The following is a 20,444-nucleotide window of genomic DNA, read 5'->3' on the forward strand; positions in this document are numbered from 1 at the left end:
CAATTTACACACACAGTGGAAAAATAATATCGAGTCTCAAATAAGGTGGGGACTGATACCCAAGGATGTCCCCTGACCTCCACGCACATGCCATAGCACACACACACGTGCATACCACCACACACAATCACACACAGTGCATGCATGCACACAGATCGCACACACACAGAAATTGGGGGTGAAAAGTGGGCTTCAGGTTTCCACTCCCCTGCCCTACTCACGGAATGATGTCAGCGGCTGAGGGATTTCCTGTGGAGAATGGAGCTTCTCAGGAGGGGTCTGCCTGCATTCAGAAATGAGGGACTGTGCTCTACTGAAGTGTGGATCGATGCCCATGTTGTAAATATTCCCACTATGGATGATGTAAACTACCAACTGGATGCCACTGGATGCTGTGAGGGAAAGCTCCAGCACCCCTTTACTGGCTTCTCTGTAAGATCACCTTCCAGATCACCCCATGGGAAGCCCGTGGGAGATAGCCACTTACACACTCGAGTGCTCTTAAGGGAACTATTAGAGCCTCATTATTAAATGTGAGTTGTTGAGGATCACCCACTATGTAAGACTCTAATGTGAAAGGGAGTCCAGAGCTATGGTTCTCAACCTTCCTAATGCTGCAACCTTTTAGTAGAGTTCCTCATGATGTGGTGACTCTCCCCAACCATAAAATTACCTTGCTACTTCATAACCGTAACTTTACTAACTGTTGTGAGTTGCAATGTGAACATCTGTGCTTAGAAAGGAGGTCGCAACCCATAGGTTGAGAACCACGGGGCTAACACAGGCGAGACTGGAAAAGCAGCTCTCTGGTGGAGTGCCTGCCTCGCACCCTCAAGGACTTGAGTTTGAGCATCAGTAACATCCACCCACACGCATCCACATTCCCACTCCTAGTCTGCCACGAGACTGCAAACCAAGACATGCGCCATTCAACATTCAGAACACAAAAGATGAAGAAAACAACCAAATTTAACACGGACAATCATGACTTGGAATAGCATCATACTTCCTAAAAGCAATGGTGGACACCAAAACAGAATGGAGAAGCACCTTAGGAACTGATGGTGTGGACCTAGATATGGGTCAGTGGTTAAAACACTGACTGCTCTTCTGAAAGTCCTAGGTTCAATTCCCAGCACCCACATGGCGGCTCACAACCCTCTGAAATTCCAGTCCCAGGAGATCTGACACCCTCTTTTGTGGGCATCAGGTACTCCACCCAAGTGTACAGTCACAAATGCAGGCAAAACACTAATCTGTATAAAAAAGGAACAAGTAAATGGATACGAGAGAATTTAATGCACTGGAAAGATGTCTCAGTGGTTAAGAACACTGGTTGCGGGCTGGAGAGATGGCTCAGTGGTTAGAAGCACTGGCTGCTTTTCCAGAGGTCCTGAGTTCAACTCCCAGCAACCACATGGTGGCTCACAACTATCTGTAATGGGATGAGGCCCTTTTCTGGTGTGTCTGAAGATAGTTACAGTGTACTCATATTCATAAAATAAATAATTCTGGAAAAGAAGAGGAAATAGTTTTTAAAAAAAAAAAGGAACACTGGTTGCTCTTGCAGGGGCCCAGGTTCAATCCCCAGCATCTACATAGAGGCTCAAAGCCATCTGTAATTCTAGCCCAAAAGCCTTTCTTTAAAAAAAAAAAAAGAATTATTTATTTCAGGTATAGGATACATTGTAGCTGTCTTCAGAGACACCAGAAGAGGGGCATGGAATTCCGTTACAGATGGTTATGAGCCACCGTGTGGTTGCTGGGATTTGAACTCAGGACCTCGGGAAGAGCAGTAGGTGCTCTTAACTGTTGAGCCATCTCTCCAACCCTAACAGACTTCTTAATAGAGACCCTGTCTCAAAAATAAAACAAAGCAAAACAAAACAAAACAAAAAATCTCTGTGAGTTCAAGGCCGGCCTGATCTACAGTGAGTTTCAAGACAGCCAAGGCTACACAGAGAAATCCTGTCTCAACCACCACCCTAATCTAAAATTTTTATTTATTTACTGTGTGTGTGTGTGTGCACGCGCGAGTGCGCGCACGCGCATGTGCAAACATGGAAATCAGAACAATCTTTTGAGGTTGGTTCTCTCCTTCTGCCAAGACTGGGTTTCTTCTCCAGTGTTTTCCTACTGTGCAAGCCATCTGGTGAGCTGTGAGACATCCCCCTGTCTCTGCCTCGCATCTCTTAGGAGCAGTGGGACAGCAGATGTGTGCTACCCAATCCAGCTTTTGCATGGATTCAGGGCATCAAGCTTGGGTGATCAGGCTGTGCAACTAGCCCTCTTACCCACTGAGTTGTCTCCCTGGCACAATTCTTTCCTTTTTTCTTTTTAAAAAAGAAACAGAGCTAGAAAGAAAGGTGAGCATGGTGGTTTGTGTCTGTTATCCTTGCTCTTGGGAGGATGAGACAGGAGGATTCCCAGGAATTGGAAGCCATTCTGGATTTCAATGTAACCTTTGAGCTGCTTGTAGACAGAGTTCCAAAGGCAGCAGAAAAACTTCCGTGCTCGGAGCACTGGAGAGAATGGATTGGTTCCTACTCCCATACGGTTATTCCAGGATTCATGTGCCAGGGCAGTGATGTCACACACCACAGTGCCACTGGGGGCAGGTCCATCTACAGGGAGACGTTTAAGGATGAGAACTTCATCTTGAACCACCTCGGTTGTGGTGTCCTTTCCATGGCAAATGCTGGACCAAACATCAATGGTTCCCACTTTTTTTTTTCCCTGTGCTGCCAAGATTGAGCAGCTGGATGGTAGTGTGGACTCTGGAGAGGGCAGAGAAGGCATGAACATTGTGGAAGCCATGGAGTGTTTGGGGACCAGAATGGCAAGACCAGCAGGAAGATAGGGTCACCGTTGCTAACTATGGACAACTCTAATTCTTTTGACTTTCAGGCATTTTACCCACCAGACCATTCCTTCTGTAGCTCAGGAGCGCGCCCCATCCTATCTGCTCACAGCGCCCAATAATCTGTGCTCTCACTGGAGTTCTTGGGGTGCCATATTTTCCTTACCCCCTCCAAGTCTAGCTGGATTTCAGAGTTAAGTTTATGATTATGAATGGAAACTAAATGAGAGAGAGAGAGAGAGAGAGAGAGAGAGAGAGAGAGAGAGAGAGAGAGGTACAAAGAGGGGCACTGTCACATGGTATAGGTTGTTTTTTTTTTTTTTTTCTTTTTTTCGGAGCTGGGAACCCGAACCCAGGGCCTTGTGCTTGCTAGGCAAGCGCTCTACCACTGAGCTAAATCCCCAACCCCGGTAAAGTTTTTACTTATGCCTTTAACACTTGGGCAAACCTCAAAACCGGGAGTGTTAAGATGCAAAGATAAATCAAGAGTCCTGGCTTTCCTGAGTCACTCAGTCACTCAGCTGGGTCCTAACCTTGCTCCCACACTGCCTCCCTCCAAGGCCAGGGTTCTGAGCAGGCGACACAGGCTGAGTGGCTCTTTGGTCACAATACACCTTTGGTCACATGTGACAACAGGAACCATCCGTTGGAGTGCCGAGGACAAGACAAACTCTGAGTTTATCCCTAAGTGGGGCCACTTTAGATTCCTAACAGTCACCCCCAAAATCAAGAGCCCACAAAACAACTTTGCTAGATCAGCAAACCTTGATCCACACACACCCCCACCCCGGTCCCGCCAAACCGGCCATGGAAGCAGGACACATTTATCAGTTCCACGTTTATTTTCAGAAAGTGATGCAAAACAGAAGAAATACATCCAGACACCACTCTCTCAACAATAAATAGCCTCCCCTCCCGAAGAAATAAAAAAAAAAGAAACAAGCAGTTGCGTGCACACCAGTTCAAAGTGACCTCACCTGGTGAGATGCGCGCCCCTCAAACCCTTCCTCTGCACCCACTCTCTTGTCTACTCGCAGGTGACCCAGTCCACCCGCCGTCACCTGAGTCTTCTCCCTGTCTGTCTGTCCGTCTCTCCATTATAAAAATGCATGTGTCTTTATTTTTCAGATCAGAGATTAACACAGGTGTTAGACCAACAGTTGAATGTTACTGGGCTGGGGAAGAGAGCAGCTCTCCAGTCCTGGACTCCCGGCTGACCCCTCCACCTCTCCGGAAGTCCCTCTGGGTCCTAAACTTTCTGGAGTCCGTTCTCCACTCTCCACGGAACCATCGGTCAGAAGCAGCACCTGGTACGTGACTGTAGTTCGGGCAGAGGAAGGGGCAGGGGACACTTCTGTCATATTCCCTTGTGGGCCAGGAAACAAGTGAACCCCAGAATCCTCCTTGCCCCTCTTCTTCCCCAACTAATCTCTGTACAGGGAAGGGACAGCGAGAGCTCGGGGCTCTCCGCCCCGTGTCTGTTTTCTAAGTTAGTCGGGCACCTTCCAATTCCGCAGCGTTTCCTCAGTTGGGAAAATAGTTATAAAACTGGCCTTCGGTTTCCTTATCAAAAGGAGAGGGGGCCCCAGCGGGAGAGGAGCTGTCGCCACTGGAAGGATAGGGGGATATTCTCCTCCTCTTAGTGTCTCCCTCGCCTAGTCCTGAGTCGCTGGGCTCGGGCTGGAGGGAGGTGACCTCAGTCCACAGCGAAGGGGAACCCTGTTCCTCTGAGGATCCCAGGCCCGGGTCCATGGGCAGAGTTCGCATGGTTCGGAACCAGCCAGCTGGGCTCATCTTAGGAGGATACTGAGGCGCCATGGGCCAACCAGCTCCAGGAGCCAGGACATCTGGGCCCCGGTAGTAGGGCACAGTGGTCCCAGGAGCAGAGGGTAGGAATGTGGGCTTCACGCTCACTGCTCGGAACTCTGTTTCATAACTGGGTTCCCGAGGTGTTCCCAGCCAGTAAGACTGTGAGACCATATCTTTGGGCTGGCCTGGAAGGTCAGGGTAGAAACGGCTGGAGACAGGATACTGGTTCGACAGAAGAGGTGAGTAGGGGTCTCCCCCAAGCAGTTGACAGTTGGGTCCAGGTGGCGAGGGAACACTCGTATCAACCGATGTATACATGCTAAAAAATAAAATGAAATAAAAACAGTGAATAAGAAACCAAGTCACAAGTGTGTCTCTCCCCTCCCTGCCCCATTTCTCTCTCCCTGGCATGCCTGTCCCCCAGACCCACAAGGCAAAGACAGGACATGTTGAACACTGAAATACAGACCCATGTGAGAAAGACCAAAGGGGATTTGGATCCAGAACACTTACGACTCAAAGTTCTCCCGGAATCCTTTGGCAAAGGGGTTGTTGTCGATTTTCAGCTGAGTGATCTAGAGTGGGAAAATAGAGTCCCCCCAGTCGAGGGCTCAGGAATTCCACCCCTCCCTGCAAGAAGTCTGTCCCCAGGCTCCCGGCGCCCAGCCCTCACCTCTGCATTCTGGTAGGCAGTCACAGCAATGAACTGGGTCTCTTGGAAGGTAAAGATGTGAGTGTTAGCACTGCAGGCCGCCTCTGGCTCACCGTCATTCACCTCCACGATGTGGAGCCGCGGCTGGTACTTATGGAGGGACTGCAGGACGATCATCTGGAGAGGGAGCCAGGCGGTAACGGGTCACGGAAGGTCCTCCCGACCTTGTAGTGGCCTCATATCTGGATGCATTCACCTACCAGTAACTACTAGCCCTACTAGACTAGAAAGGATGCTTGAGTACATCTCCATGTTGCCTCCATGCAACTTCTCTTAAGCATCCCTACTTGGAACTCACCGAGTAGGTGGCTGGCCAGTGAGCCCTCAGGGTCCCCGGTCCCCGTCCCCATCAGTGTTTAAATGACTGGTGCCACTGCAGCTGGCTTTTCTTTTCTGTTTTAACCTGGGTTCCAGGGAGGAAACTCAGGTCCTTGTCTTTCCAAGGCAAATGCTTTACCAACTGAATCCTCTCTCCAGCTCAAGGTTTTAAAAAACAGGACGGGGACTGTGGAGATGGCTCGGCAGATAAAGGCACTTGCTGAGAAGCCTGGCACTCTGACTTTGATCCTTGGGATCCATGGGGTGGAAGAAGAGTGGAAGTTGTCCATCTGACCTCCACAAACACCATAGCAACTCACTCCCCCACAACTAAGTAGATAACTAGATAACTAAGTAGGTAGGTAGGTAGGTAGGTGGGTGGGTGGGTGGGTGGGTGGGTGGGTGGGTGGATGGATGGATGGATGGATGGATAGATAGATAGATATGATAAATGAAGGAATGGATAGATGGATGGATAGATAGATAGATAGATAGATAGATAGATAGATAGATAGATAGATAGATTGATAGATTGATAGATATGATAAATGAAGGGATGGATGGATGGATAGATAGATAGATAGATAGATAGATAGATAGATAGATAGATAGATAGATAGGATAAATGAAGGGATGATAGATAGATAGATAGATAGATAGATAGATAGATAGATAGATAGATATGAAAAATGAAGGGATGGATGGATAGATAGAGAGATATGATAAATGAAGGGATGGATGGATGGATGGATAGATAGATAGATAGATAGATAGATAGATAGATAGATAGATAGATAGATATGGATAGATGTAGTAAATGTGTAAAACAAACCAAAACAAAACCCATGGTTATTCAATGTGAAGTCACTTTTACATTGAACATCCATTCCCTGGGATATCGGGACCATCAAGATGACAGATCGTGACCTAGTGAAGAAGTCCCAGGCTGTTCTGGCTGTCCTGAAAGTAACCCCTGCCAGAGATCCTGTATCCCCCCAGCTCACTGTCTTCACAAGGTGGGTAGGAAAGAGCCATAGTTTGGAGAGGAAGAAAAGGAGCTGGGACAGAGAGTGGCTCAATTAGTAGCTTGTTTGTCTAGTCTGGTGCGATACCTAGAACCACATGAATCAGGCATGGTGGAGCATGCCGTGCCCTCAGCACTCAGGGCACAAGGATCAGAAGTTCAAGGTTACCCTTGGCTATGTAGGGAAGAGAGGGGGAGAGGAGAGGAGAGGGGAGGGGAGGAGAGGAGAGGGGAGGGGAGGAGAGGAGAGGAGAGGGGAGGAGAGGAGAGGAGAGGGGAGGAGAGGGGAGGAGAGGGGAGGAGAGGGGAGGAGGCTCCAACAGACAAAATAGGTTTTAGGAAGTGTAGGGGGAAGGGGGTGGGAATCTCTAATGCAGGGACAGGTGGGGTTGACAGTCCTACCTGGGTCACATTGTTGGAAGCCCCCTTGTTGTTGGTAAGCTTTAGTTTCCCAAATGAAACTTCCTGTCGCATCCAGTGGGCTCCAGTGTTGGGGGAGTCTGGGTGGACGTATAAGCGGTTCCCTGTGGACAGTTAACCTTGTTGTCAAGTACTGAACAGACTCTGGAGATATGGGATTTTGCCTGCTCTGAGAGGACCGTGAGGAAGATGCAGGGGAGGGGACAGGCAGGCTGAACAGGGGAAGAAGAGGCAGAGGATTGAGCAGAGTGAGTCTCGTCCCCCTTCCCCTCCCCACTCAGTTGCTCAGTTAAATCGTTAGAGAAGAGGTAGCAAACCAAAGGAAGGGTGAGGTGGGTGGATAGGCGGTAGGTCTCATCATGTTAGGGGCAAGAGCTTGAGTCATCCACCAGGGGGCGCCCAGTCTAGGAGAGAAAGCATGCCCACCACTCCCAAAGCGGGTCGTACCTGGCATACTGCCTTCGGCCTTCCCACACTGCACCCACTTGCCACTCTGGTACCGCCAGTGGTGCTGGTCCACCAAGACTACATCCACAAACATCCTGTAATGGCTCGTGGGCTCCAGCCCGGCCACAGTGAAGGACAGGAATGGGAACATTCTCCTGGAGGGACAGAGAAGGTCTAGACTCCATCAGCCAGAGCTCAGTGGCAGTCACCAGTGTGATCGTGTCAAGCTGCAGCCGGCTGACAATTGTGCCAGAAGGTACTAGCTTGCCAGTTATTAAATAGAGATGTAACAAAATTAATTCGTAGGGCTAAAGAAATGGTTTCGCGTTAAGAGCACATAGAGCTCTTCCAGGGGGACTGAGTTCAGTTCTCAGCACCCACCTCAGGTAGCCTACAACAGTCTGTAACTCCAGCTCCAAGGTGATCCAATGCCCCTGGCCTCCACTGACATCCACATGCACATGTGCACATGCACACGAGCATGCACACGTGCACACACACACACTATTAATGATACATTTTTTTAGGTATATTTATTTTATGTATGTATGAGTACACTGTCGCTGTCTTCATGCACACCAGAAGAGGGCATCGGATCCATTACAGATGGTTGTGAACCACCATGTGGTTGCTGGGATTTGAACTCAGGACCTCTGGAAGAGCAGTCATCTTGCCAGCCCATGATACATCTTTTTTAAAAGGTAGCACACACCTTTAATCCTAGCACCTGATAGCAGAGGCAGGAGAATCTCTGAGTTTGAGGCCAGCCTGGTCTATAAAGGCAAGCCAGGGCAGCACAGAGAAACCCTGTCTTGAAAAACAAAAAGCAAAAGCCAAATTAAATTGCCCACGCCTAAAAATTAAATACGTCCTACTGAAAGCCTGGGTACACACAACCCAAGAGTCTCTTTTCGGAATTTTACCATGCGGTGCTGTGGCCTGAGCCTGAGGTTATTTATGTCCATTGCGTGAGGTAGTTGAAGGATGGACAATGGCTGCGGTGCATTGCTCCCCAACTCTGTGCTCAACCCTGTCATGTTAGAATCCGCTACAGGGCTTCAGCAGACACCATAAATCAGTGCCTCCCCCTTCTTTAGTACTGATCATTAAATCTAAGGCTTACAGTATGATGGATGGGCAGGCACTCTACCACTGAGCCACATCCCGGCCTGTAGACTCTCGACAACGCTTCCCTCTCAAAAGATCAGTTACTAGATATTTATCTGGAAACCACTGTCTCTAACATTAGTGCGCTTCCTGCGTGGGCCAAAGGCACCAGGCAACCCTTAAAGATAGTCCCAGAAGGTGGGTGTGCCTGAGTCCCACGTCTCCACTGTGACTCTCCCACTCCTGCCCCGTGGCATTCACTGACTGGCCCTCCCTGTCCCACTGACGGGAGTCAGTGACACCTATAGTATGACCCGCCCCAATCTGGGCTTTCAGAAACTCATTGAACACCCTGGGTGCCCCAAAGGCTCTAATCATTCTTAGTCTTGGGTCCCAGGAAAAGCAGAAGTTGGTGGTCGGATCCTGTGTGATCAGCCCTCGTTCTAAAGTAAAAGCGCCGAAAAATGGCCTCCCCACCACTTCCACCCCCGCCGCCCCCATTATCACGATCACTTCACCCACCACCTCTCTATCACAACCACCATCACTGTACCGCTATCTCCACCATCACGGCGACACTGTCTTCACCAGTACAGTCTCCAGGGCCGTCACTGTCACTTCCACAATCATCGCCGTTACCATTACCACTCCATGATTACAGCCACTGTCTCTCCAGCCGCCACCACCACCATCCCCACCAGAACAGCCACCACATCCACCGTCTCCACAGACACCACTTCCGCCAGCCGCACTGCCTCTACCACATCTGCCGTTACCATCTCTACAATCTTCTTAACATAAGATTTCCACCAATTTTACCATGTCTCCTACCTCCGTCAGAGCCGCCGCCCCGACCATCACTCCGGCTACACCTCTACCATAGCCTCCAGCACTCCAACCGCCACACCCACCATCTCCATCATAGTCACAGCCACTGACTCACACCTGCCATCACAACAGTCGCTACTTTCATTATCACCAATACTACTACCGCCATCACAGCCATTCTGTCACCATCTCTTTCATCCACTCTACCTGCAGCCTTCATTGTCACAACCACCATGGCCAGCCTCAGCCATCACCAATTCTATTTTGTCTTTTTTTTTTTTTTCCAGAGCTGAGGACCGAACCCAGGGCCTTGCACTTGCTAGGCAAGTGCTCTACCACTGAGCTAAATCCCCAACCCCGCCAATTCTAATTAATGAGCTTTGCCTTCATGACCCTGTGGAGGCAGCGGTGTTGTCAGAACAGCAGAGCCAAACACTCACTGGACATCCCTTTCGGTCCCACCTTTCAGGGGGCCATGTAGGATAGGAAAGCATTGGTCTCATAATCAAAACACCTAGGGACTGGGGAGATGGCTCAGCGGTTAAGAGCACTGACTGGGGGTTGGGGATTTAGCTCAGTGGTAGAGCACTTGCCTAGCAATCACAAGGCCCTGGGTTCAGTCCCCAGCTCTGGAAAACAAAACAAAACAAAAAAAAAAACAAAACAAAACAAAAAAAGAGCACTGACTGCTCTTCCAGAGGTCCTGAGTTCAATTTCCAGCAACCACGTGGTGGCTCCTGACCATCAGTAATGAGATCTGATGCCCTCTTCTTCTGGTGTGTCTGAAGATAGCGACAGTGTACTTATATATAATAAATAAATAAAATAAATAAATAAATATTGAAGAAGAAGAAGAAGAAGAAGAAGAAGAAGAAGAAGAAGAAGAAGAAGAAGAAGAAGAAGAAACAAAGAAAGAAGAAAAAGAAACCTAGAGGAGCCTCGAACTCACAGTGTATGGTTTTCCTGCCTCAGTTTCCAAAGTGCTAGGATTACAGGGGCACATCACTATACCTAGTTTGAGTACTGTTAGGGATCCACCTGACAAGAATTCTCCCAACTAAGCTACATTCCCAGCCCAAGAACCAAGTATTGGGAACCGGCAGCGGGGAGAATATTTCCAACCCATTTCTCTCCCCAGCTCATTGTTAGCCACTCAGATCGCAGTTTCTGAAGCTGAAGCACTTATTGCTCTTCTGGAGGATCAGGGTTTGGTTCCCAGAGCCACGCCCGGCGGCTCAAGAGCTGTTTGTAAATCCAGTTCCAGGGGATTCAACAGGCCCTGGCCTACACAGGAACCTTCATGCAGGCGGTGCACATAAACTCACAAGAGCACACATACATGTAGATAAAAATAGATTTGAAAAATAGGGAGCTGGGTGTGGTGGCACATGTCGTCCTCGTCATCATCATCGTCATCGTCGTCATTTTTTAAAAACAGTTTTAGACTTGTTTTTATCTTATTTTATTTCATGTATGACTGCTCTACTACATGTACACCTGTGTGCCAGAAGAGGGAATCAGATCTATTTACAGATGGTCATGAACCACCATCTGGTTGCTGGAAATTGAACTCGGGACCCCTTGGAAGGGCAGCCAGCCAGTACTCTTAACCATGAGACATTTCTCCAGCCCTGTACGTTTTTCAAGAGAAGGTTTCTCTTTGTAACCCTGGCTGTCCTGGAACTTGTTACGTAGACCGGGCTGGCCTCAAACTTAGAGATCCATGTGTCTCTGCCTCCCAAATGCTGGGATCAAAGGTGTGTTCTACCATTGTCTGGCCTCATTTTATTAATTTGAAATAGGGTTTCATACGTAGTTCTGGCTATCCTAGAACTTGCCATGTAGGCCAGACTGGCCTCAGACCCACAGAGACCCACCTGCCATGCATGGCTTGGCTTTTGTCTTTGATCCCAGCCCTCAGAAGAAAAAGGCAAGCGGGTCTCTGTGAGCCTGAGGCTAGCCTGGACTGCGTATGGAGTTCTAGGATAGCTAGGGCTACGGAACAGGGAGAGTCCGGAACAGGGTAAGGTGGCTGGAGAGATGGCTCTGCTTTTCCAGACAATCTGGGTTTGATTCTCCACACCCACATGATGGTCCCCAGCTTCCTGTAAGACCAGTTCTAGGGGATCCAGCACTCTGTGTTGGCCTCAGCAGACATTAGGCACTCGTGTGGTGCACATGCATGCACGCATGAAGATATAACATCCATACACATTAAAAAACAAAACAAGGGGCTGGGGATTTAGCTCAGTGGTAGAGCGCTTGCCTAGGAAGCGCAAGGCCCTGGGTTCGGTCCCCAGCTCCGAAAAAAAGAACCAAAACAAAACAAAACAAAACAAAACAAAACAAAATCAAAACAAAGACCATATATACTTTCTTACCTAGTGACCAGGTCTCATTCATAGTTTCTATTCTAAAGGAACAGACTAGCACTGCCTTTTTGGGTGGTACTAAGTGTAGAATCCAGGGCCTTGTGCAGGCTAGGCCAGAGCCCTGTGACTAAGCCGGATCCTCAGCCTCACACCGAGCTTATCCGTCCTCTCCTAGGCACTCGCCAGTTCATCAAGCCAGTCCTTGGAGATATAAAATGTCTGGAAACTTTACACCTGAAGACACTGACGCTTATGGATAGACTGATGAGCATCTCCACGCGATGGTTTCTGTCTGTCTGTCCCACTCTTGTCCTGATAGTGGGTGACAGGAGATTGTGAGTGAAAGGCAAAGGAGAGAGGGTCTTACTTTCGCTTTAAAAGATGATGAGATGTTGCACAATCGTGAAGACTGGAACACCCAGTGCCCACACTGAGGAGGAGGAGGAAGAGGAAGCCTGATGTGGTAGCACATACTTAGAATCTCAGAACCAGGGAGACAGAGACATTTATATTCTTGTGGTTTCCCTGCCAGCCTAGCCTACTTGGTAGACTCTAGGCTAATGGGAAACCCTGTCTCGAAAAAGAGAAGCATAGAGGCTAAGCATGCCTTTAATCCCAGAACTTGGGAGGCAGAGGCTGATCACTGTGAGTTCGAGGCCAGCCTGGAGTTCCAGGACATCCAGGGTTACATACAGAGATTCTGTTTCAAGAGAGAGAGAGGAAGAGGGACAGGATTCCAGAGGAATGACTTGCTAGGTTAACCAACGGCCTTCACACACACAAATGTGCACACCTGTACATGTACATGTATACACACACACACACACACACACACACACACACACACACACACACAAATAACCAGCAGCTAGAATCCCCAAATAAACTCCCTGACGTACGTGTCGCTTTGCTGGGAAGAAGCCAGTGGCGGAGATGAATCTGTACCACTCTGACCTCCTTAAAACTACTTCCCACCCCGCCCTTCAGGGGACAGAGTCAAGATCCCATAGCTCTCTGCTGCCCCAGGGCTTACCCGCCTGGGGATGATTTTCATAGGTCTGTGGGACATAGCTGGGAACACAGTGAGTTCCAGGCCAGACAAGGCTACACGGTGAGACCTGTCTCCAGAAACAAAACAGTGACTAGCTTGAGACATCAACCAGCTTTCTACAGGGTTGACTGGCTGTGTCTTCTCCAGAGCAGGTGAAGAACAGCTGGGCTTCTCTCTGTCGCCATTTTCAAGTGATTTTGAGATCCCTAAGCCATGGGTCCGTGGGATGAGGACAGAGAGGCCTCTTGAAACAAGTGTTTTGTAAAGATCTGAAAAGTTAAGCTAGGATGGAAACTCAGTATAAGAGTGCGTGCTTAGGGCCTGGAGAGAAGGCTCAGGGTTAAGAGCACTGGCTGCTCTTCCAGAGGATCTAAGTTCTAATCCCAGCACCTACATGGCAGCTCACAACTCGGTCTGTAACTCCTATTCCAGGGGAATATATATATTTTAAAGCACTTGTTCTAGCAGAGGACGTGGGTTCAATACCCAGAGCCCTCATCGGGGTTCACAACTCTATAACTCCGGCTTTAACATCGTCTTCTGACCTCTGGGAGTACCCGACATACATGTAGTGCACAGACATACGCACATCTGAGCAAAACATTCATGCCTTAGACGATTAATTATTAAACATTCAATTTGATAATTACAAAACAAACAAGATGATTAGATTTACAAATAAAGTAAGTCTAAATTTAGAAGTCTGGAAGATTAGCGGGACACAGTGCCTTATGCTAATAATCCCTGCACTTAGGAGCCTGAGGCAAAAAATGTGCTGCATGTTCAAGGGTGACCTGGACACAGGAAGCTCCAGGCTGGAAAGATGGCTCAGTGGTTAGAGGTGCTTTCTGCTCTTACAAGGACCCATGCTCGACTCCTATATAGGCTCCTAACCACCTATAGAATTCCAGTTCCATGAGCTCCGACCGCCAACCTCTATAGACTCCTCCATAGGAGTACACATAGCATATACATAATACACCGACACACATATACTCATAAAAACATTTGAAAACAAAATAATAAGTAAAAAAAGTCAATTAAAAAGTGTGAGAGTTGGGAAGATGGAGAAAGGACACAAAGCGCCGTGGCACTACCTCACATGAAGCGGGAACGGCCTTCGCCACCCAGACGTCACATAACCAAAGGCATCTGCAAACCGAGCTACTTAACAACTGCTCTCCCCAGAGTTATCTTAATTATAATAATCAACCAATCACAGCCAGAAAAGTGGGGATTACCAGCAATTAGTACCCACCCACACACCCACAGGGACGGCCTCTCTTTCTTACTGAGAAAGTCTTCCGTCTACACCACTGCCTCGGCCTGCATACAGCACTCCCGGGTCCTGTGTCGAGTGTCCCGGGTCGAGTGTTTGTTTGTTTGTTTGTTTGTTTGTTTGTTTTTAAAGTATTATATTTAAAAGGGTTGGGGATTTAGCTCAGTGGTAGAGCACTTGCCTAGCAAGCACAAGGCCCTGGGTTCAGTCCCCAGCTCCGAAAAAAAAAAAAAAAAGAAAGAAAAAGAAAGTATTATATTTAATAGAAAGGTTGTGGGGCACACCTTTAATCCCAGGACTCTCGAGGCAGAGGCAGGCAGATGTCTGAGTTCAAGGCCAGCCTGGTCTACAGAGAGAGTTCCAGGGCTACTCAGAGAAACCCTGTCTCCAAATCCCTGTCCCCCTCAAGGGGGTGTGAGGACCAATGAAAAAGACAAACATTACATTTTATTATTTTTACTTTGTACGTGTGTGTATGTCTGTGTGTCGGGGTAACCTACTCCACAGGGGCTTGTGGAGGGATCCGAACTTGGTCTGTCAGGATTAGAAGGAAACACCCTGACTCACCTCAGACTCTTCTTATTCTCAATTTCCCTCTCTGAGCCCCACTTGAACCACCGTCAGCAGGCATCCTCCACCCTGCTCGTCACTCAAAACCAAAAGCCTCACTACCACTGATCCCTACTAGTGGGTGAGCCCAGGGTGGGTGGGAGAGGAGGGACCAGGGACAGACTGAGTCAGCCCAGGAACAACGGCTGAGGGGCTGTGGCTAGATCTGGGATGGAAGAATTTTTCAGAAAGAAAGAAGGCCGTGGGTGATGTGGTAGTGACTTACAGGTCACTGAAACCCACAGAGGGACAGGCCAGTTTGTCAAAGCAGGAGGACTGAAAGGAGCCCAAAACTCTACAGCAAAAGGAAACACCCCAAGACCTCCCAGATCACTGGAGCTCAAACTGAGAAGAGACAGAGACCACCTGGTTTCGTGGGACTGAATTGACGGTGGTACGCCCTGTCTTCTTTCCAGGATGGGACCGTGGGATCTGATCTGAAGAGAGGCATCAAAGGGAATGATGGGGAGTCACTGCTCCATCCCACAGGGACCCAATGTCATGCAGTGTGTCTTAGGATCCAAAATGTGAGGATTGCCCCTACACACACACACACACACACACACACACACACACACACACACACACACCATGCTAGCATACTCTTATAAAACACTCAGAAGGCATTTAGGAATTTCTCTTTCACGTGTGTGCGTGTATGCACTTGCATGTATGCATGTATGTCCATGTCAATGTAAAAGCCAGAGGACAACCTGAGATATCATTTCTCATTTCTCATGCACTGTCTGTCTGTCTGTCTCAACACAAAGAAAGGGCTTTCATCAGCCTACAGGTCTCTGATTATCCTAAGCTGGCTGGCCAGGGATTAAAAACACCACCACTTCTGTCTCATTGGCTAATTTTCTTTTGCTTTTTTTTTGTTTTTTGTTTTTGTGGTTTGTTTTTTGAGACATTTCTCTGTGTAGCCCTGGCTGTCCTGGAACTCACTCTGTAGACCTGGCCTCGAACTCACAGAGATCTGCCCGTCTGCCTCTGCCTCCTAAATGTCCCAGGTTCTCATGTTGGCAAAGCAAGAATTTCATTGACTGAGCCATCTCTCCAACCCTGATTGATTTTTTTTTTTTTTTGGTTGTTTGGTTGTTGCTGTTGTTTTCTGGCTTTTAATTTTTCCCCACCAGATGCTGGAGGCCATACACACATGTCCAGTGTATGTTTGGAGTTCAGAGAACAATCTATTGGAGTCGGTTCTCTCCTTCAACCATTTGGGCCCTGGCAATCAAACCCACAGGTCAATCAAACCCAGGTTGTCAGGTGTGGCAGCAAGCGCATTTACCCACTGAGCCATCCTGCCAGCCCATTACTTTTTTTTTTTTTTTTTTGTTATTTTTTTTCGGAGCTGGGGACCGAACCCAGGGCCTTGCGCTTCCTAGGTAAGCGCTCTACCACTGAGCTAAATCCCCAGCCCCATACTTTTTTAAGTTCCCCTTTTAAGCCAAGCATGGTTACAGTGCACACTTGTAATCCCAGCATTCCGAGGGTGAAGCAGGTGGGTTGAGAATTCCAGGCTAGCCTGGGATACATGAATAAAGATCCTCTCTCAACCAAACCAAACAACCAAAATTCATTTTCAGAGAAACACAAAGATTCAAAGCAGGAAGATCGCCAATTGCAGGCCAGTTCTGATGGCACGGCAAGATCCTATCTTGACATACCCACAATGTGGCAAACGCCCTTAATGGCATCACTCAGGAGCCAACAGCAAACAAATCTCTATAAACCTGAGGTCAGGCCCATCTACATAGTGAGTTCCAGGCCAGCTGAGGCTGTATGGTGAGGCCCTGACTCAAAAAGAAAACAAAAACCAAACAAAATAACTCCCAACAAAAAAGACCAGATCAATACTGAACAGTTTTGAAGCCGATATATTTTTATATCTTTATATATTTATTTATTTTTGGTTTTTGGGGCTTTTTTGTTTGTTTGTTTGTTTGATGTTTTTCAAGACAGAGTTTCTCAGTGTAGCCCTGGATGTCCTGGAACTCACTTTGTAGACCAGGCTGGCCTTGAACTCACCGAGTTCTGCCTGCCTCTGCCTCGAGAGCTGGGATTGAATGTGCCACCATGCCTGGCCTTTTATTTTTATTTAGTGGGATTTGTCATAATAAAAAGTCGGTTAAGGAGGTTGGGGATTTGGCTCAGTGGTAGAGCGCTTGCCTAGCAAGCACAAGGCCCTGGATTCGGTCCCCAGCTCCGAAAAAAAAGAATAGGACCAAAAAAAAAAAAAAAAAAGTCGGTTAAGGGTGCGTCAGCAGCAGAGTGCCTGTGTGTGCTGAGATAGTTACAATAGTAGCACGGGGGAGGCAGAGGTAGGAAGATCTGGAGTTCAAAGGAAGCCTTTGCTATATAGCAAAGAGAAAGAAAGGGCAGCGGTTCTGGGGATGACGACTTACTATGTAGCACAGGCTAGTTTCCAATTATGGGCGTCACAGGGGTGCATTACCGCAGCTGGTTTTAAAAAAAAAATATTAAAAGTCTAGCATACGGGGTTGGGGATTTAGCTCAGTGGTAGAGCGCTTGCCTAGCAAGCACAAGGCCCTGGGTTCGGTCCCCAGCTCCAGAAAAAAAAAAAAAGAAAAAAGAAAAAAGAAGTCTAGCATACACTAGTCCCCAGCTGCAGCACTAAAGCCAAAAGAGAGAAATGGGAAGAAGGCAGGGGTGCAAAGGGGAGAGAACAAAAGTGGTCACAGGAAAACATCCAGCAGGAACACACAGGAGAGGAGGCCACAGAGTCAGATATAGGTAGAGTGTGTCCCTCTGAATGCCTCCCCTAGCAGCCCTCAGACAGACAGGCCCCAGCCCGGCTCAGCCATGGCTGAGGTTGTAGCTGATATTCTCTCTGACTGGAGGGAGGAGCTGAGGCCTGCAAGACATTGAGAAGTCTGGCCAGGCCCCAGGATGAGAGGGCCTCCTGTTGCTAACACACTAGGAAGCCCCACAGTTAGAGGCCCCACCTAGTCTGCTTTAGGACAGAGCCTAAGCCACCGGCTATCCCAGCACCTCAGTGTTTGTGGTATAAAATGAGGGAGGAGAAGGCCAGGCCTGCCTGGCTCACCATGGAGTAATGGAAGCGAAAGCACATGGGTCCACCACGCAGGGTTTCCAGACAGTGTAGGTGGCTGTGGAGCCTGGAGAAAGAGGAGCAGACAGGTGCCTGGTCCCAGCTGTGGAAACCTCAGAAGAGTCCCTTACTGTCTCCGGGTCTGTTTCTCTCTCTATGCAGTGAGAGACAGGAACTTCTAGATCCTTCCAGTTCAGCCATACTCTAGGATCAGAAACCTGGCCGGTGCCAGAGACACTCAGAGAAGGGTTGGGGGAGCAGAGGAGAATGCTCAGAAGTCTTTGGAGATAAAGAGTGAGCCAAAACCAATGGTATGGCTCAGCCTCATCTCATTCCTGTGAAGAACCACTCAGTAGGCTTGAGGCAAGCCGTAGCTAGCAGCTATCTGCTCTGCACCCTCCATGATACCCCAGTGTCATCTGGAGGGACTATAGTCTAATGCCTCCTGGGACCCAGCAAGGGTTTCTGTGCCCCCTCCCACGAACCCCACCCTTGCAATCTCTCAATTACCTCTTGAGTCTCCATCCTGACACCCCACATCCTAACTCACTAATGGCAAAGTCCTGGCTAGCCCCCACTGAGAAAGGTAGCTGCTTCTTCCCATAAGACACAAGAGGGTCCACTCGGGTGTTGCACACTAAATGACCCTCACAAACTGCAGGTTTCTCTTTCTTTCTTCAGCAAAGAGACTCTGTCGGAAGCAGCAGGCTGAGCCACAAACCATACGACTAATTCAACAGCCTCAGGGGACCCCCCTCTATTTTCTCCTAGGTTGGACTGGTGAGTATCTGGGTGAGGAAGTGGGCAAATTTTAGGGACTAGCTTCAAAGGGCACAGCTTCAAGACTGGACACACAGCCGCGACTGGTCTTGAACTTGGCATGTTCAGGACTTGGGCATTTGTGCCTTCATAAGTTTTGCTGTTTCCCACCGCTCTACACAACACACACACACACACACACACACACACACACACACACACACACACACTCCTCTCTCTCTCTCTCTCTCTCTCTCTCTCTCTCTCTCTCTCTCTCTCTCTCTCTCTCCAGACATATGATCTCAAAGTAAGACCGGAAAAGAAACTTGGCGACCGCTTCTCCGTGTCACCAAATCCCAGTCTGCTCCCCCCTCCCCCATACACCAAAGCTACCCTAAGCACAGCCGTAGCAAAAGAACAGGCACACTGATATCTCAAAAGTATTCTGCCCCCAACACTTCAATTTCCCATACGTAAGGACTGAGAAGCGGCCAGCTCCTGTCAGATCCATAACACATGCTCCCCGCTGTCCACTGCGATCGCAGACTGTGGCAAGGAGCAAGTCTACACACACACACACACACACACACCCCGCCCCGCGCCCCGGGCAACTCTCGGCGAAGCGAGAGTCATCCTTTCCTCTGCACCAAAGTAACTTTTGCGCCCACAGCATCATCTCTGTCCTTTTTGAGCCCTCTGACGGTTGGTGTGATGATACTCTCAGCACCCGCGGCTCTCCGGAGCTTGAGGTGCCCTCCCCGTAACTCTGCTCCCCACCCCCACTCCTCCCCTCCTAAAACTGAAGCTCGGACTACGAAGACTCAGCAACCTGCAGCTTCATATTTTGATTTAAAAAAAAAAAGAGGAAAGTCCTTATTCGGGCGGGCCACGGAGACTCCCGCCGGCTCCGCCCTGCGAGCTCGCCGCGCTCGGCGCGCACCACACTCACCGTCCTTGCTTAGTGATGATCATCTCTGTCTGGTGCTGGTTGAACTTGGACCACAACAGGTGGTTGCTGAGCGCGACTCTCAGCTTCCCCGACACCTCCAACCCCGCGGGCAATGCGTAGTCCTCGCGGGGCCCTGGATAGAGCCCGGCGCGCGGGTCCGGGGCAGCGTAGCCATCCACCGGCGGGTAGCCCTCCGCACCCGCGGGCGGCGGGAAGGACTCGCCAGGCCCGGGGAAGCCAGTCGCCTGGGCCCGGGGCGGGTAGGCGTAGGCTCCGAGGAAGCGACCGGGCGGGGCAGGCACCAAGGCGCTCCCAGAATAGGACGACCCCAGGCTGCTAACTGCCCGGCGATCGGTCGGGTCCTGTGCGCCCGACTCCGGATAAAAGAAGCGATGCTGCTGGTCCGCTCCGGTCCCCCGGCCCTCGTCACTCGGTATCGGCTCGGTGCCGGTCAGCATGTCTCCGCAGCCCGGCTCCACGATGCCCATTCGAGGCGGGCTGGGCGCCTTCCCGCAGCCGTCGAAGAGACCCGAGGGTCTTTGGGGCTAGGGCGACGGGGGGCGGGGTCCGGGGACCAGTGGAACTCCACCCGAGCCGGAGCCGGGACGCCTAGCTCCTGAGCGCGCGTTGGATAGGCGCGCAGCTGCTCCTGGGCTTTCTTGGCAGCAGGTCGCTGTCACTAGCTGCGCGGCGGCCTTTGCTGCGGCTTTATGAAGCTCCTTGGGTCCCCTCACCCCGCCACCTTGGCCCCGCCCCGCCCCGCCCCCTCGTGGCTAATTCAGCGTGAATTCGTTTCTGGTGAGGACTGAAGCCCCCACCCC

General features: G+C 49.6%; 1 protein-coding gene across 2 annotated transcripts; it reads right to left on the reverse strand.

Moving 5' to 3' along the window:
• Nucleotides 1–3,683: 3,683 nt before the first annotated feature.
• Nucleotides 3,684–20,255, reverse strand: Tbx21 (T-box transcription factor 21). 2 transcript variants are annotated; one of them, NM_001107043.1, is given in 6 exon segments: nucleotides 3,687–4,988; nucleotides 5,183–5,244; nucleotides 5,343–5,498; nucleotides 7,126–7,247; nucleotides 7,591–7,745; nucleotides 19,624–20,255. In NM_001107043.1, coding segments are annotated over 6 exon segments (1,587 nt in total). In that variant the 5' UTR covers nucleotides 20,112–20,255; the 3' UTR covers nucleotides 3,687–4,384.
• Between the last annotated feature and the right edge of the window lie 189 nt (nucleotides 20,256–20,444).

Source organism: Rattus norvegicus, chromosome 10 (assembly GCF_021556685.1).
Source record: "Rattus norvegicus strain SHRSP/BbbUtx chromosome 10, alternate assembly SHRSP_T2T, whole genome shotgun sequence".
In the NCBI taxonomy this organism is placed as follows: Eukaryota; Metazoa; Chordata; class Mammalia; order Rodentia; family Muridae; genus Rattus; species Rattus norvegicus.

What these genes read in the sequence shown, in the direction of transcription:
- Tbx21 (XM_087572170.1), bottom strand. Translation starts at nt 5,498, where the DNA reads ATGATCGTCCTGCAGTCCCTCCATAAGTACCAGCCGCGGCTCCACATC. An exon ending in CTGCCTACCAGAATGCAGAG is followed by an intron (nt 5,245 to 5,342) that starts GTGAGGGCTGGG and finishes TTCCCACTCTAG; the next exon opens with ATCACTCAGCTGAAAATCGA. An exon ending in TTCCGGGAGAACTTTGAGTC is followed by an intron (nt 4,989 to 5,182) that starts GTAAGTGTTCTG and finishes TTTATTTTTTAG; the next exon opens with CATGTATACATCGGTTGATA.